Source organism: Symphodus melops, assembly GCF_947650265.1.
Source record: "Symphodus melops genome assembly, chromosome: 16".
Lineage (NCBI taxonomy): Eukaryota > Metazoa > Chordata > Actinopteri > Labriformes > Labridae > Symphodus > Symphodus melops.
Window position 1 is genome coordinate 2,884,024 of NC_136706.1, and position 15,018 is coordinate 2,899,041.

The 15,018-nt window shown below is 42.6% G+C and overlaps 1 protein-coding gene across 1 annotated transcript in view; it reads right to left on the reverse strand.

Moving 5' to 3' along the window:
- The window catches only part of adamts6 (ADAM metallopeptidase with thrombospondin type 1 motif, 6), a 57,956-nt gene that overhangs the window by 30,669 nt on the left and 12,269 nt on the right, over positions 1-15,018 (reverse strand). Inside the window, exons 9-12 of the mRNA XM_079363824.1 lie at positions 13,771-13,876; positions 10,882-11,028; positions 5,312-5,453; positions 1,329-1,436 (exon numbers count right to left, since the gene is read on the reverse strand). Of these exons, the coding sequence (XP_079219950.1) occupies positions 1,329-1,436; positions 5,312-5,453; positions 10,882-11,028; positions 13,771-13,876 (503 nt within the window). The remainder of the gene's footprint in view (positions 1-1,328; positions 1,437-5,311; positions 5,454-10,881; positions 11,029-13,770; positions 13,877-15,018) is intronic.

The following is a 15,018-nucleotide window of genomic DNA, read 5'->3' on the forward strand; positions in this document are numbered from 1 at the left end:
AGGGAATGGTACCCGTAACCAGAGTGGGATAGTTGCAAGTCCAAGTAATGAGGTTGCAATAGCTTCAGCTCATTTTTCAGCACACAAAGAACCAGGTGCAGCACTTTCTATACCTTCAGTCGTTAAAGGGTGCATTGTCCCAAACCGCAAATACATGGCCTTTATCTCGTAGAAGTAGTTGGGTGTTTAAAATTTCAGCCTCAACATAAATATAATGGAAGTGAATGGCTGTTCCACTCCACTCAAGGTTTATGGTTTATCCAGAGAAAGACCAAAATCAATCCATATGAATGGTAATCTCTATTTATGTCATGGGTCCATATTTTGGTTTGGGAAGCGTTCAGCTGTAGTACCAGTATCATCGTCCGCTTGCATTTCAATGGACTTCAGCTGTATGCAAGACAACGCTGCAAGGGAACAGCAAAAGAGGCAGAACATACTCAACCATCCCTGAACTCACCGCAGACATCTGATGACAATTTAGCTTCGATTGATGTCTCACATTTCCACTTCTTAAGCTGCTAATTTCTCTGTAAACGATGGCAACACAGCGAAACAGGAAGTCTAACACACAACTACTGGCTTTACAGGAAGACTGGAAAGATGTACGTCACTCCCTGAGGATATATCTTCATTAGCCAATTGCCAATTGGTTCCGAGATCATCAATGGACACCATGTCATTGGATCCATTGCCAATTAAAACAAGCCACAGGTCGGACTTGTACCCGGGACATCCGTTTGGAGGAAAAGCCTCCGTACAAAGATCACGTGCAACAACCACAGTCTCAAAACAGTTCATCTTTGACTCAATGACTCATGACGTGTACAGTTGCATTAAGTGACCAAAGTATTATTATTTCACCAAACAGAGTTTTGCCTAGTCCTGGCTTCGGGTGTCTTGAACGTTTCCTGAGATTACTTGTTCATTAGTTATTTGGTGCTGTGTAAATAAGCTGATTGGTTGGTTGAAATATGAAAAAAAGTGCTGTTTGACCCTGTCCATCATTTTAAAGTGGTCTTTACTCTCTTGAGTGTTAAGTTGTGAGTTGGAGAAGCGAGCGAGGACATATTGCTTCAGAGTTGTGCTCCGGGATGTGATTTGGCAAAAAACTAAGGAATTTCCAAAGAATATGGTTATGGTCTTTCATCATTCTCCTCCCCATCTTTCATCACGGTTGAGGGAGTTGTGGGTGGAGGAAATCAAAACTTTGAAGATATCTTAAAACCACAATTATCCCCAGATACTACTTTGAGTAAGTGAGAAAATGTGGCGTTTCTGGTGGGGGTGATATTAACAGAATGTATGAGAAACATTTGATGACTTACCCCTTTCTCAATGCTCCCAGTCTGGCATAGAGTCCCCTCTGCAGCAGGGATACTGTTTGTTACACAGCGGTTGCTTTTGCTAAGGCACCAGAGCTCTCTACACACTTCCTAGGAAAGAAGGCAAAAGCAAGTTGATCAGAATAAATCATTTTAGCAGTTGTTTGCTGGTGAATAAGACTGAGACTGATTTGTCAGAAGCTTTTGCGGTTTCCCTTTTTTTTCCCCTTTGTAGTCGGCGAGACAAGAATATGAACGGCACGAACGTTGCTCTATAAATCGACATAATTCCAGATCAGATCAGAGGATGAGAAGAGTTAAAGGGACCACGTCGAGACTGCTAACTTCAAGAGCCCATATGCTTTGGATCATGGAGCATCTTGAGCAATACGCCAAGGGTCACCGGTTGCTCTTAATGTTCTCTTATGAGAAATGAAGAGTCAGCTGGATCAACACCACCGTGACTAACCTTTGCTCACGTTCGCCTCGGGACCACATGGGACCGTGACATCAGTTCTAGAAATCCAATTTCTGCTTCTTAGGGGAAATCAAGAGTGAGCAACAGGCCTCCCAAGTCTCAGATAAAGACGACTTGTGGCCGAACAAATATCTTTAGTATTACTGAGTGGTCTGTGTAAACACTGCTCGCTCCTCAGTCTGGAGTATAAGGAGAATCCATTTAGATTACTAAAGGAAGGGAGTGTGTGTGTGAGAGAGAGATGGAGCGCAGACAGCTCCAAGTTGCCCCCAAATAAATAAAACCATAAAGTGAACACATGTTACAAGGACAGCTCTGCACAACCTTGCATTAGATTTCCCATTAAACCAAAACTGGGTCGACTTGCCTCTCATCTTCAAAGGCTTTTACAGGACAATTGTGTACGGCAGAAGAGCAGGCCCATGAAAAAGAGTTATGATCCTGTGCATTGATTCTGACCCGGGGGGTCAGTAAATATGCCACGGCCCCTCAGCTCCCTGAGCCTATACAGATTAAATAAAGCGGCAAACTGCCACTCTCTGGTTGCAGCAGCTCCCCGAGGCCAGCTGGTTTCAATAAGCCACCCCGCTGCTCCATTCACTATCTGGGCCCTGCTAAAAGGTCAGCGGCCGGGGCCTTAACGAACTTGGATGTGGGCCTGATTGATTTACGCTAAAGAGAGAACAAGCGGGTAATAAAAAAAAGGGCAGGGGTACTCAGTAAGGGTCTCACTAATACAGCCATCAAAGGTTGTTTGTTTTTCGTACCTCCAGTTTCCTGTGTCGGTAGCTTTGAACATGGCTAAAGTAGTCACTGAAACTAAATTATTGCTATAAATTACCCAGAGTTCCTTTCATCACATCTGAGTTACTTTTCCCAGCCCTGACAGAGTCTCACGCTGTGATTTAACGGCTGTGATATCCCCTCGTTCGAAACGTGTCGTCAGCCAAATCCAGTGAAATATTGCATCAGAGGTTCACAGGCTCTTTTGGTAATGAGCCATGAGCACAAAACAATTCATGACTTGGTTTGATTTGTTCACAGTTTGTTTAAGGAATGACAGATTGTTTCAATTTATTTGATTTCAACCGATGCCCAATTACCTTTTTGAGACTGTCCTTGGCCTAACGCTAAAGTCAATCAGTACAACACTCTACTGTCTCCCCAAGGGGAAGTTTGTATTCACAGCGCACATAGCTGGTACATGGACACATACTTGTAGCTAACATGCTAACATGTTCATCATTTTAAAAAGATGATGTTTATCAGGATATGTTTGCCATGTTACGATCAAAGACAAAGTACATCTAAGACTCATGCTATTGTATTTAAAGGGGTTGACAGATTATCTACCATCCTTAGATCTACTAGCAAAACTGGAAATCATTTTAGGGTTATAGTAAGTTTTGTTCATAACTTTGTGTTAAAACCATTTTTCTAAAATAAGGGAGAATTGAGCCTTACTGAGGCGTTTGGTAAAAAAAAAAAACTGATTGGGAATGTTCTGAGCATTAAGTACCGATATACTGTACGTATATTGGAAGATATATTAAATTGGTTGCAGCATGCAGAGTGTGCATGTTGAGCTTCTCAGAATTAAAACATAAATCAAGTGGTTCCACACTAATTGGCATTTATGGCAACATGTTTTTGTGCGGACAGGATTTCGGGGGGTTTTCTACGATAATATCGTGGTGGCCTCACAGGACACTCCAGGTCATGTGTGCTGATCGGATGTGTGGTCCCAAAGATGAGCGAATATGGTGAAGAGTTGTTGCCAGAAAATGTTGTATCTTGAGGTTGAATACAGAATAAATCATTTTGTGATGTCACAGCCCGAGCCAACACGTTTAACGAGTGAAATATTAAGAACCACATTATGACTGAGCAAGATTATTTATTGTTATGTTAGAGATAAACTTTAATAAGCTCGGCTAGACTTCCTTGGGTTTCCCATCGCTGTTCATCTCTAAGTTATGGCTGCAGAAACCAGACTCTTCTGTTCATTAGACCTTTTATCCATTCCAGTGGTCAAGACTGTCCTATAAAGAGTCACGATTAAGGGCATCTCTTTCAAGAAATGGCTTCATGAAATAGATCAGATGCAAGAAGTCTAATAAAGCTTCGTTGGAACCGAGTCCGCTCATAAATGTTCTGCTTTCATGTTGATCTGAAACCACAATTATGAGCTTAGGAGCCAAAATAACAGGGCTCGACTTGGGGCCTGTTATAATCTGCTGTCAGATATTTCTTTCAATGACATGAAATTACTCTATGATCTCCACTAATCTCTCTGTCCCCCCCCCCCCCCCCCCCCCCCCCCCCCATGAACGTTTCATCGAATATTTATAAAAAAACAATATCACATTCATTTCCATGTGACCCTCTTGGATCCGTTTTTGTCTTTCACTGCCTGCGTCACTTTAAGAGCTGTGGTTTTCTTATCACTCGGTCACGGAGGGTTGAATCACAATCTTTACAGATGTGGGGAGTGTAGATGTGGATCCTTCATCTCTTTGTCTGCTAAGTAAATAGATTTAAAAGATAATTAAGGCATTGTGTGAAAAGACCCCTGAGAGCCTCTTGTAGTTGTCAGATCATTTAAGAAAAGCATGTTATCTTCTTTCCGTATTTTCCCACCTTTCAACTCAACAAGGAAATGTAAATCATCCAAGTGAGGACCGAAAAGGTTGTAACTGTAAACCAACAACTAAAATTAAAATGCCTGTAAACTGCAAGTTTAAAGCCCTTTGATAAATACATGTACTGTATATCTAAGTAAGTGTCTGAAAAGTAGAATGTGGGAAGATTTTCCATTTTTGGCCAAACAGCAAAATTCTCTCAGACAAAAGAAATCAATCAGATTGGCGTAAAATGGGCCAGAGGCAAGATCTCTTTAACCCCTGATAACAGTCGTTACTCAGAGCCATCTCTTTGTGTTAGCACCTGGAAACTGAGATGGTCCTCAAGAACAATCCAGAAACTAATGGAGGTTTGAGAACTGGTTTTGATGACCAAATACTCATTTGCAACCACACTGATTTTTCTACTCTGGCGCGAAAGAAAGGTCAAAGGTATAATGGTTAAGGATTTCAGGTCCATCCTCCCTTTCTTGTAAATGATGAACACCTGTTGTGAATGTCGTCCAAATTGGAACAGAATTCCTGTCGAACTTGAGGAACCCAGAAGAATCTGGTGTCATGGAAAGTCTTGGACTTGATGTGTGCTTCTCTGGTAACATGGATTTTTTTTTTGTTTGCTGAAAATTGTGAGGCAACTTTCCCCGATGGGAAAATAACGTCCCAGCACAACATATGGTGTGGTATTGTTTTGCATCATATTGCATCTCATGGTGTCTTGTCTTTCGCAAACTGCATCGCATTGTATCCCGTCGTACGCATGTCTGCGTTTTAGTGATGCAACTTTCTGACTTTATAACTTGACTGAATCAAGTGTCCCCTGAGTCGGTGAGAAGAGAGCAGGTGAGTAGGAGATGCTGGTTTCTTACCCCATACTTGCATTGGCGTGAGGAGGCTCCGTACTGGAAACGACACTGCTCGTCTGCATCGTACACCTGCCCCGGGGCCACTGTTGGGTACAGGAAGTCTCGTTTCAGAGGTTCATTGTCCAGACACGTCCCCCGACCTGAGCTGTCAAAAAGACAAACCTACAATAGGATTGTTTCTTACACAAAGAAACCTTTCTTCACTTGGGTAACGGCAGAGATTGGCAGAAATGGAAAAGCCAAAGATTCAACAGTGTTTAGAAACTTATTTGATAAAGACATAAACATATTTATGTAAACGGATGAAGATGTGATCTTAACGCCTTAATTAGCAGCTTACGGCTAAAGCAATCCACTGCGGGCCATTCCAAAGTGATCTGTACATGGAAGTAACTTGGTCCCCACAATATATCAAATAAGGCAAAGGTTTAAAACTGGAATTTCCCTGATTTATTTTTAGCACCAAACTACCTCTGAAGGAAGCATGTCAAGGCTCTCAAATGACATGTAGTTAATGCCGATATCACACATCAACACCTCCCCATCAAAAGGGAGCGTGCACAAGCAAAGACTTTTCCCCAGCGACGCTGTGCCTGTCTTAAAAGACCAGCCCTCTCTGATTATATGGCTCTGTGCTCCCAGTCCTGTACGTCACTTCTTATAGAGAATTCAGAGGAGAGCCGGCGAAGTTATGGAGCTAGAGAGGGAGGAGAAAAAAATCTGGAGCGAGCTATGGGTCACATATCCAGGACCTGGATTATGTTTAGTCTCTTTCGTCAGATAGAAATACTTCATCTTCCAAAGACGTCATGCACTCGACAGTTTGGTCTCATATTAGCACAAATCAGCTGCTGTGTCTGTTTATTCTTGGCTATGAGGGCATCTATGAGGGCATGCAGAGCAGACACCTCACAGGATAACATTTAGGTTTATTCTTTTTGACCTTTTTGCAAACTTGTTAGACACTAAAATCATCCCGAAACGGCCAAGAAACACCCCCAGACGTGTTTCATTTTGATGCGGAGCTCCCCCGCTCCTCCCTGAGTCAGAAGTTCCTCTCAAGGCGAAATATCCCTACGAGTATTTACTATAACACTGTGTTCTTTCCAGCTGTGGCAGCTGCAGCATGCAGGGGAATGCTTCCAGTCCCTCGAAAGGAAAAGTTGGCCTGCTGACAACAATAATGCAGACTGCAGCATGGGGCCCAGAACGCGTTGGGAGTTGAATGGTTTTGACACATTCGTCTGCCTGTAGCTTAAAACGCTGAAGATGAATGGAAGTTGTTCCTGTTATTTGTACTCTGGGGGGGGTACGTGTGCAGTTCCCTGGGTACAATGACAGAGTGTGCAGTAGCACAAATGATTTCATAGCATAATAATAATGTGTTCTGTGGAAAGGGACTGGGGCATTGTTCCTTATCTACTAACTCGTGAGGCACCCCAGACAAACATTAACCCCCCCAATCACCTTTTTTTTGGCCTGGGAAGAAACCAGAAAAGCAAGAATCTAAATTAAATCAATTCAGATACAACGATAACGTTAAACAAGACAAGACGGTCCTTTGAATCTTATTAAAGGGAGAATTTCAAAAGGAGCCGCGTCTGCCTCCGTTACTCTTCCAGTCCAGCGTTGCACCACCTATTCTTGTATATAAATTCTGTTTCTGCACCACAGTGCTAGCTTGCTGCATTTTTATATCAAATAAGACCACACTAATAAGGGATTGGTTCTGCAGTTTTGAAAATATGCTTTTACATTTGTTTCCTTGCTGAAAGTTAGATTACAATATAAATGTCTGTCTCACACTTACAGGTTGAACATAACGCTCCGGAAAACATTCAGTTAGTTTATTTTAGCTTAGCACGACGTTAATGACAGAAAAAGAGAGAAACTTGGCTTTAATCTTAATCTTATGTGCGTGGTCCAAAGACAGCTTAAACACATAAAAAAAGACATCAAACGTTTCTTTCCATTCCACAGAAATAAATACATAAATAATTGTGTTAAATTGAACTTAAATATTCCAAATCAAGGAAAGTTAAAGTAGACTTGTTCCCCCTTTTGCCGCCCTTTTCTCTCTCTTTCTGCTGTCATTCATTTTCTCTCCATTTCCAGATTTCAGTTTCTGAATGGAGTAATTCCATTTCTTCCTCGTCTTAGGATCCTCATCATCACGTAAAAAGAGAAACTGGTCCCCGAGGCGCTGAGACTCCCTGTGCAGTGAGGGCAAGCCTCACTATTTATTGGTTTGGAGGGAGACAAAATAGTCAAAGTTTAAACATAGAGGCTTTTATTTGACTTGTCGCAAAGGCTTCCTGTCCAGAGGATTCAGCCAAACTCATAATGCTGAGCGGAAATATCCTCTAATAAGCGAGAGCGTCGGCGATCCGTGAACTCTGACACCAGCCGCTCGTGTAGATATTACCCGAAGTGACTGGAGCGAATCAGTGAGGAGACAGCTGCATGATTATATCAAACTTACTAACAATTAACTTCAGCAAACACACAGTCTAATATTCAAAATGTGGTCTGTGGCAGCTTAATAAACCCAAACAACCCCGGCCTGTTAACATTTTTAACAGAATAAACTGTGCTTGAACTATGAGCGCATTCATAAACCATGCCTTAAAAAACCCAAACAAAGCGCCACATATTGCTTTAGCAAGACGGTGAATCTAGGCCAACACCGCAGCCAAAGTTGTTTACTTGGCGAGGGGATGCATGAGCGATATCCAAAACTTTGATTCAGGGAGAGAATGGGAGGATAATTGGAGTTTACAGAACAGACGGAACTCTTTTGTGACAAAAAATAAAAGCTCATGGCAATCAAATAAAAAAAGAGAAAAGCCCTAACAGATGGATGCTGGTAGAGCTACATTAAAGGTCAAGTCATACTTGATTCCTCTAAGGGATTAAGTTGAACAACTTTGTCTCTTTCTTTAGCTCTGATCGTTCTCAGACACTCGAGCCAGAAAGAGGACAGGAACCCAGCAGCGCAGCGGAGAAGCGGCTCTTTGTGCCCCCGCTGGGAGCTGGCATATAATACTGTCGTCTCTGTCACAAGTGCTGTTCAGCGACCCTCCTCTAACAGCTTTCAGCCGGAAACATCATCTGACAACCGCAGGCAGCTATTATCGGCTTTCTTGGAGGGCCTCGCTTAACCAAACATGAATACACAAACAGACACGCACATAAAGACACACTGCGGACTTGCAACTCGTCCAGCAGAAGCTTCACCGAAAGGTCACGTATCAGGACTTGAACTCCGGTCTGGGAGGGATGAGCCAACAAGCTGAGCTGCGGAGAGAGAAAGACTCGGCAGGAAGGATGGGAAATGAAGGGTGGACAGTGTCTGTACGCTTTCTGTTTCGCAGGGAAAAGCTTACATTTTGTGCTTTTTGGAAACTCTGAGCATAAAAGATAAATAAGTCGAGATCTCGAGTAAGCAATGGGGAATTACTCGTTATCACAGGAAAGAGGGAGTGAATCAAATGTATGGATATAAGTCTGCTCAGGGCTTCCGTATCAGAGATAAAAAAGATCATTTTGGACTTCTTTACAAAATCGATTCAAAAAAAGAAACGGCAACACAAGGCAGGTTTCAAGATGAAGCTCTTGTGTTCTATGAAATCTCCATGTTGAAATCCCCTACACTGACCACAGTGCACACCAACTGTTTGAAGTTTGCTCAGAGATGCTGGTGTTTTTCTTGCAGTGGCTAACATGTCCTGGGGGGTGCAAAGCCTCATGGCATGGCTACAGAGGTCTGGTCTTCTCCTGACCTGTAAACATACTTTGATGTGCAAAATTGGTGGAATTCCCCCTTTTTTTTAAAAAAAATAAATAAATGAAAAATAAAAAAAACAATGAAGTTAACAGTCCCAGTGGTCTGAAAGAAAAAACATATCTGACATTACTGAGACATGACTGGGACCCTGGGTGGGCTGTGCCACTGTTGGGAAACAGTTTCATTGTGTAGAAAATAGCAATTGTTCCAGCAGAAGGGAAACACGCTGCCAGTTGTCTTTGTACTTCTTAAAACGATTACGCGCTGACGTCAACGATTCTTGCTCTTGATGGAATAAATGGAAAAGGAACAATTGTTATAAAAAGCCTCGTTGACTCAGTAGATCACGAGGACAAACGTGGCACGAGAACCAGAAAGAGAAATAACATGCCTCAGACAGCTCTGAGTGAGTCACGGTGCTTTTAAATCTGCTTAAATCAATATCTTCAATGGATGCAGTAACTATGTTTAATGTGAATGAGTCAAAACCACAACCAGCTCGGCCTTTCAAACTGGATCTTAAAAGGTTATTTTTAGCATAAATTGTTTGATGTTTTGCAGCGTTTCTGCCTTTGTTGTCTCTCAAAGCTCTTATTAACCCTATTTGCAGCAGTGACAGGCAGCTTTTTTTTTTAAACAAAAAAAAAAAAGAAAACCTCAAACCTCGTCTTGTTGAGAAACAAAAAGGGCGAGTTTATGACTGGTGGCTGGTGAGCACATGAGAAGAAGTTTCACCGCTGCAGGTAGAAGCAGCTTACACAATGCACTTAGGCCCCCGTGACCATCACGAAGTGCTCACATGAAGTGTTTGTGCGCTAAGAAGAAAAGAGCTGCACGTCTGTCCTGTTTCTATGACAACGGCCCGCTGCATGACCGACAACGCTCCGTTACTTTTAAACTGCACGTTTTATATTTGAGATCATTTATTTCCCCGATCACACACGGAGCGAAGAGCATGTGGGTACAAGACGTGATGACAAAACCACCTTTCTGAAAAGTTAGAAGATTTTCAACCGCACAAGAAAAAGAGGCGGAAGGAAAGGCGCTGCGCTTTTTCTCCAGGCGGCGGCTTTCTGCTGCAAATGCTCTCTTCTCATTGAAAGCGTCTTTAAAAAAAGACGCTGGCGCTCAGATAAAAAGAGTGAGGTGGACACTGGGCCTTAGTCATTCAGACCCCTGAAATAAGTAAAGGCGTGTTGTCATTGGTAAAAGCGGCTCAGAGAAATTAAGAGTCTTTGTCTGGCCCATTCTGAAGACCAGCAGCTCCAGATGTTCTTCTGGCCTTCTATGCAATTTTTTTAACCATGCCAGGCTGGCATGATTCGGCTAGCAATCCCTCATTCTGCCACATCTCACCATTTCCCCCCACAGTTTATTTGTGCTCTCCAGGTTTTTGTCTTCTAGGACCGATCCACAGAGCAGTGGTTGAAGGCAGCTGGCCGACACATCACCACGGAGCACCACAGGAGCTCGAACATCACCCGCCTTGTGGTGTGAGGATGCAAGGGTGGAAGGCACCCAGCTATCAAACACAGCCACAAGGAGGTCTGGCAGCAGCCTCAGTGATGAAATGGTTGTGTATAAAAATGAGGAAGGACTACCGTACAAGTCAGCCACAAGAGCCAGACTGAAGCTGTAAGGAGGCTGCAAGTGAGCTGGAAAACAGGCATAAACCTTTTCTTTCCTGCACACACACACACACACACACACACACACACAGACACACACACACACACACACACACACACACAGACATCCCCACAGGGAACAACCATCATCCACTTACTCGAGGAAGCTGGTGATGTAGTCTTTACTGCAGGCGGACCAGGAGAAAGGATTGGTGTTGGCTGTAATGTGAGCGGCCATCAGTTTGGCCGTCTCGTGGCCTTTGGTACCGCAGGAATTCCCGATCCCATCATGGTTCATCCCAAAACTGAAAGACATTCAAATGCAACAGTTTATTGACTTTTTTTTGTTATGATAGCTCATATATTTCCAAGTTATTGTCGGACAATAAAGATAATAATATGAAATCAAGTTGATCTATTCAGCCCCTACTTTACAGGTGGGAATTTTGACAAGGCAAAAAAAGAATAAAAAAATGAAACGCAGAAATAATCTTAACACATAAATTCAAACAAGTGCAAAAACTGAGTGAGCAGTGTCATCTTCAAACCCTAATTTACACATCCATTAAACTCAGGGTGGGTTGCATCTGAGAACGCACACATGTTCCTCCTGCCAGCCTGAAAATAAAACTTCATCAAAAGTCGGACTTTGCCGATTTGAGAAAGTAAAGTAATATTCTGAAATATTACAGTCTGAAGAGAGTTGGTGGTAACTGCGCCTCAACGTTTATAAGGGATGTCACGCTCAAACTTTCCGTTAAAATTTGACCTCTCTAAGAACTTGCAATGAAGTGCCTGTAAATAAAATGTGTGAATGTTACTTTTGCATTTGGTCAATGCTATGCTTGTTCAACAATCTAGTTAGAAACCCCCGCTGGAGTAGGACTTAAAGCAAGCTTTGAATTCTGAGCCTCGTCTAAAAGCATCCCACTGTTTTGGTGGATTAGCCGGGCTCAGCGGGCTGAGAGTGGACCGTCCTTCAGGTTGTCGGCTGGATGATGTCTCTCTCAGTGGCCCTGGCTGTAAACGTGCAGCTCTGTGGCTCTGAAACAGCTGTGTTGAGGAGAGCCCGGGGTCAGAAGTCAAACCCTGTCTGGGGCACGGCAGGAACGACAAAAAGTTCTAATCACCACTCTGATGCCTGCCTGTCAATCACCGCCTGCAGGTCTGAGCAGGCCGGCAGGGAGAGTCACTGCAGACGGGAGCATCAAACAGAAAGAGACCCAAAACCTCGACCTGAGGCTCTGGGCTCTAAAAAGAATTTATCTCACACTGAGGGCTGCAAATAAATCTTTTTAACAATTTTTTTTTTTTTTTAAAGAGCTTATCTGTCTGGATATCATTTGAGAAAAACTCTCACTTTACAGCAGGATGTCAAAGCTTACTTTTCCTTTCAGTGCAGCAGCACAAATCAGGTCTAATGCATATAACAAACCCGACCACATCGCACAGACTCAACCTGTTTTTCTAGGGCCGGCGTTTATGACATTTTACCCTACTCCTGAAATAAATCAGCCTGCCCGCTGCAGTGTGTTTTTTTTATACATCCTCTTGAAGCAGGGACTATTTTTACAACTGCCCCACAACAGAAGCAGACACGAGACATAATAAAGGAAATCACCATCTTGCTGAACTCTCCCGAGAGTGATGCATAGACTAATACATCATCATTATTTTTGCTTTATATTCAGGAAGAAAGAGTCCGAGGTATGTGGACGATGACATTTGCGTGAGGAAATATGTGGCGATACAGCTCAAGAGCGTCTGCAGAGGGAGAGACGGAACGTCTGGTCAATGCAAGGAGAAAGAAATGTCCATTTAAGAGCAATTATCAGAGCACAGAGTCGAGAAAAAAAAACACATGCGAGTCACGTTAAACCGTCAGAAGACTCATAACTTGACTTTAACACCAGAAAGTTTGACATGACGTGAACCTTCGCATTTTGATCTCTAATGACTGGATTCAACCTCCAAGCTTCAGTGACTATGGAATAAAGGCTGCAGATGAGATTTCATACTGACTGTTATTGAATTCACCAAAACCGCATATGTTCACCTCAGGATGAAACCAACTATATGCAGAGTGCATATACTTCCTGTGAAAAGTAACCGTATGCACGCACCAGACACCTGTACGAAAGCACACAGACGAGGCGGCTGCATAACAGACACTGGCTGAGAGCGATTAAGATTAAGGTCAACATAAAGAACAATGTAGAAATCAGGGACGAAGTCCAACGCTAGAATGGGATCTTTATGCTGCGTTCCAGTTGAACTGGGAAGTGGGAAATTACCAGTTCCCAGGAGGAAGTGTCAAATGGAACGTCCCCTGAAATCGTATTTACTAGTCGGAAAGTCGGAGAAAATTCAGTTGCCATAGTAAGAATCCAACATTGCTGCATCAACGTGCATCAACCATACATTAAAGCTGTAACTATAATGTTAATTAGCCACTTGCTCCTCTTTTCGTGTGATTCAATCAATCACACCGTTAGTATGATGACAGTTCTATCTGTGGACTTGTTGTCATTTTACTTTTGTGCGCAGACAATCACATAGTGTGCTGTTAGCTAACAAAACAAAGCTACTCCTAGAGGTGCTTTTTTCTTTTTTTCCCCGCTGAGATCGCACCGGATGCGTGCCCACATTCTTTGGTTGTTTGCAGGTCACATAGATATAAACGTAATCACACCCTCCAACCAGTTGCAGTGAATTGTGCTGAATATTTCCTGCTGCGTTAATCACAACCTCATGCAGAGCATTTACAAGATAGTTGGCGGAAACAATTCCGAGTTAAGTCGGAGTGAAAAAACTTGGCTGCTTGAGTTCACACATGAAGTGCTTAAAGAAAAACTTTAAGGCAAACTTGGGGCAAGTTTTGTGCAAGTGTGAAAGCACCATCTGGGGTCTTATAAGAGTCTGAAGGGCATCTTTAAGTATGAGTGTGTCGTTCTTCCATGAGGAACTCTGACTTTATCTGCTACTTGCATCAGTGTAAAGTCACATTTTATATTTTATATTAGGATCCTAAAAGTCTTAAAACTCACTTGTGGCCGATTTCGTGTGCGATGGTGAAAGCAGAACCGAGGCCGATGTCTTCATTGATGCTGCAGCTTCTCTCAGGCTCGCACATTCCAGCTACCGAGGCCAAGCCTGGACACACACACGCACACACACCAGAAAAACATACAAACACAGAGTCAACACGAGGCATTCTTAGGATTCATGGTCATAAAGTTAGGATTCCACACATATGATCTCCTTGTCACCATGGGGAGTTAAGTTCAGCATCCCCGGCGAGACATCCTTTTTTATTTATTCCTTGCACACTATACGGAGTCGGCTGGAAAATGTCTAGACAGAGTTAGATTTATACATTTCAATTCATGTAACAAGGGATCGCCTACAAAGCAAGCCAAGGAGGGGAATATAAGAACCCCCTTACCAACGCTGTACCCCAGCAGAAACCTGTCAGAGAATATAGATGTTTTCCTCATTTCAGAACTCCAGCCCGGGAGAACGAGTGAAAAGGGAGAGGAGGGAGTTTAAAAGTTAAAACCTCTCCACAATCCAGGTGTCGCAGGTCCGTTTTTCCTAAAGGCTGACAGGTCAGATAGGGAGACAGGAGGCAATTCTTCACAGATTACATCTACAGGTGACTGCAGAGTGGATCGTATGACAGCACAAAGCAGGTGTGTGTGAGTGTGTGTGTGTGTGTGTGTGTGTGTGTGTGTGTGTGAGAGAGAGAGAGAAGGAGAGGCCACACTGAATGTGTTCCATACAAATTAGTGAAAGACTTTAAATATATTGAGGCTGAGGAAATGAAGAGGTGCAATAAAGATTCTTTACATTATGTCCCTCCCTTTTTTCTTGATGAAGTTCCACACAGATTTAATTTTTGAATCAACTTTTGTACGTTCATTTGGTGTTGCTCCTTTCCCTTAAAGCAGCACATTCATACTATTTTCACCGTATCCTCTGATGTACTAGTTACTAAATCCCTTAGGGGACATGTATTCATGTATTTATCTGTTTTCCTGTGATTATAAGTACTTTTTTTTCCATTTTTGACTTATTCATAGTTACTAGTTAGTTATTCTCAGGATAGCAACACTTGTTTTCCTGTGATGACAATATAACTTTAGTTATTTTCTTGGCATCACAAGAAATGTACTCGTAATAACGGGAAACCCAGCAATATATATGGAATTAAAACGTAAAAATCTGGTGACAACACAAAATTTTAAGAATGGATAAATGTAAATAAAATTCAGCTAATTAAATTCTGATTAGAA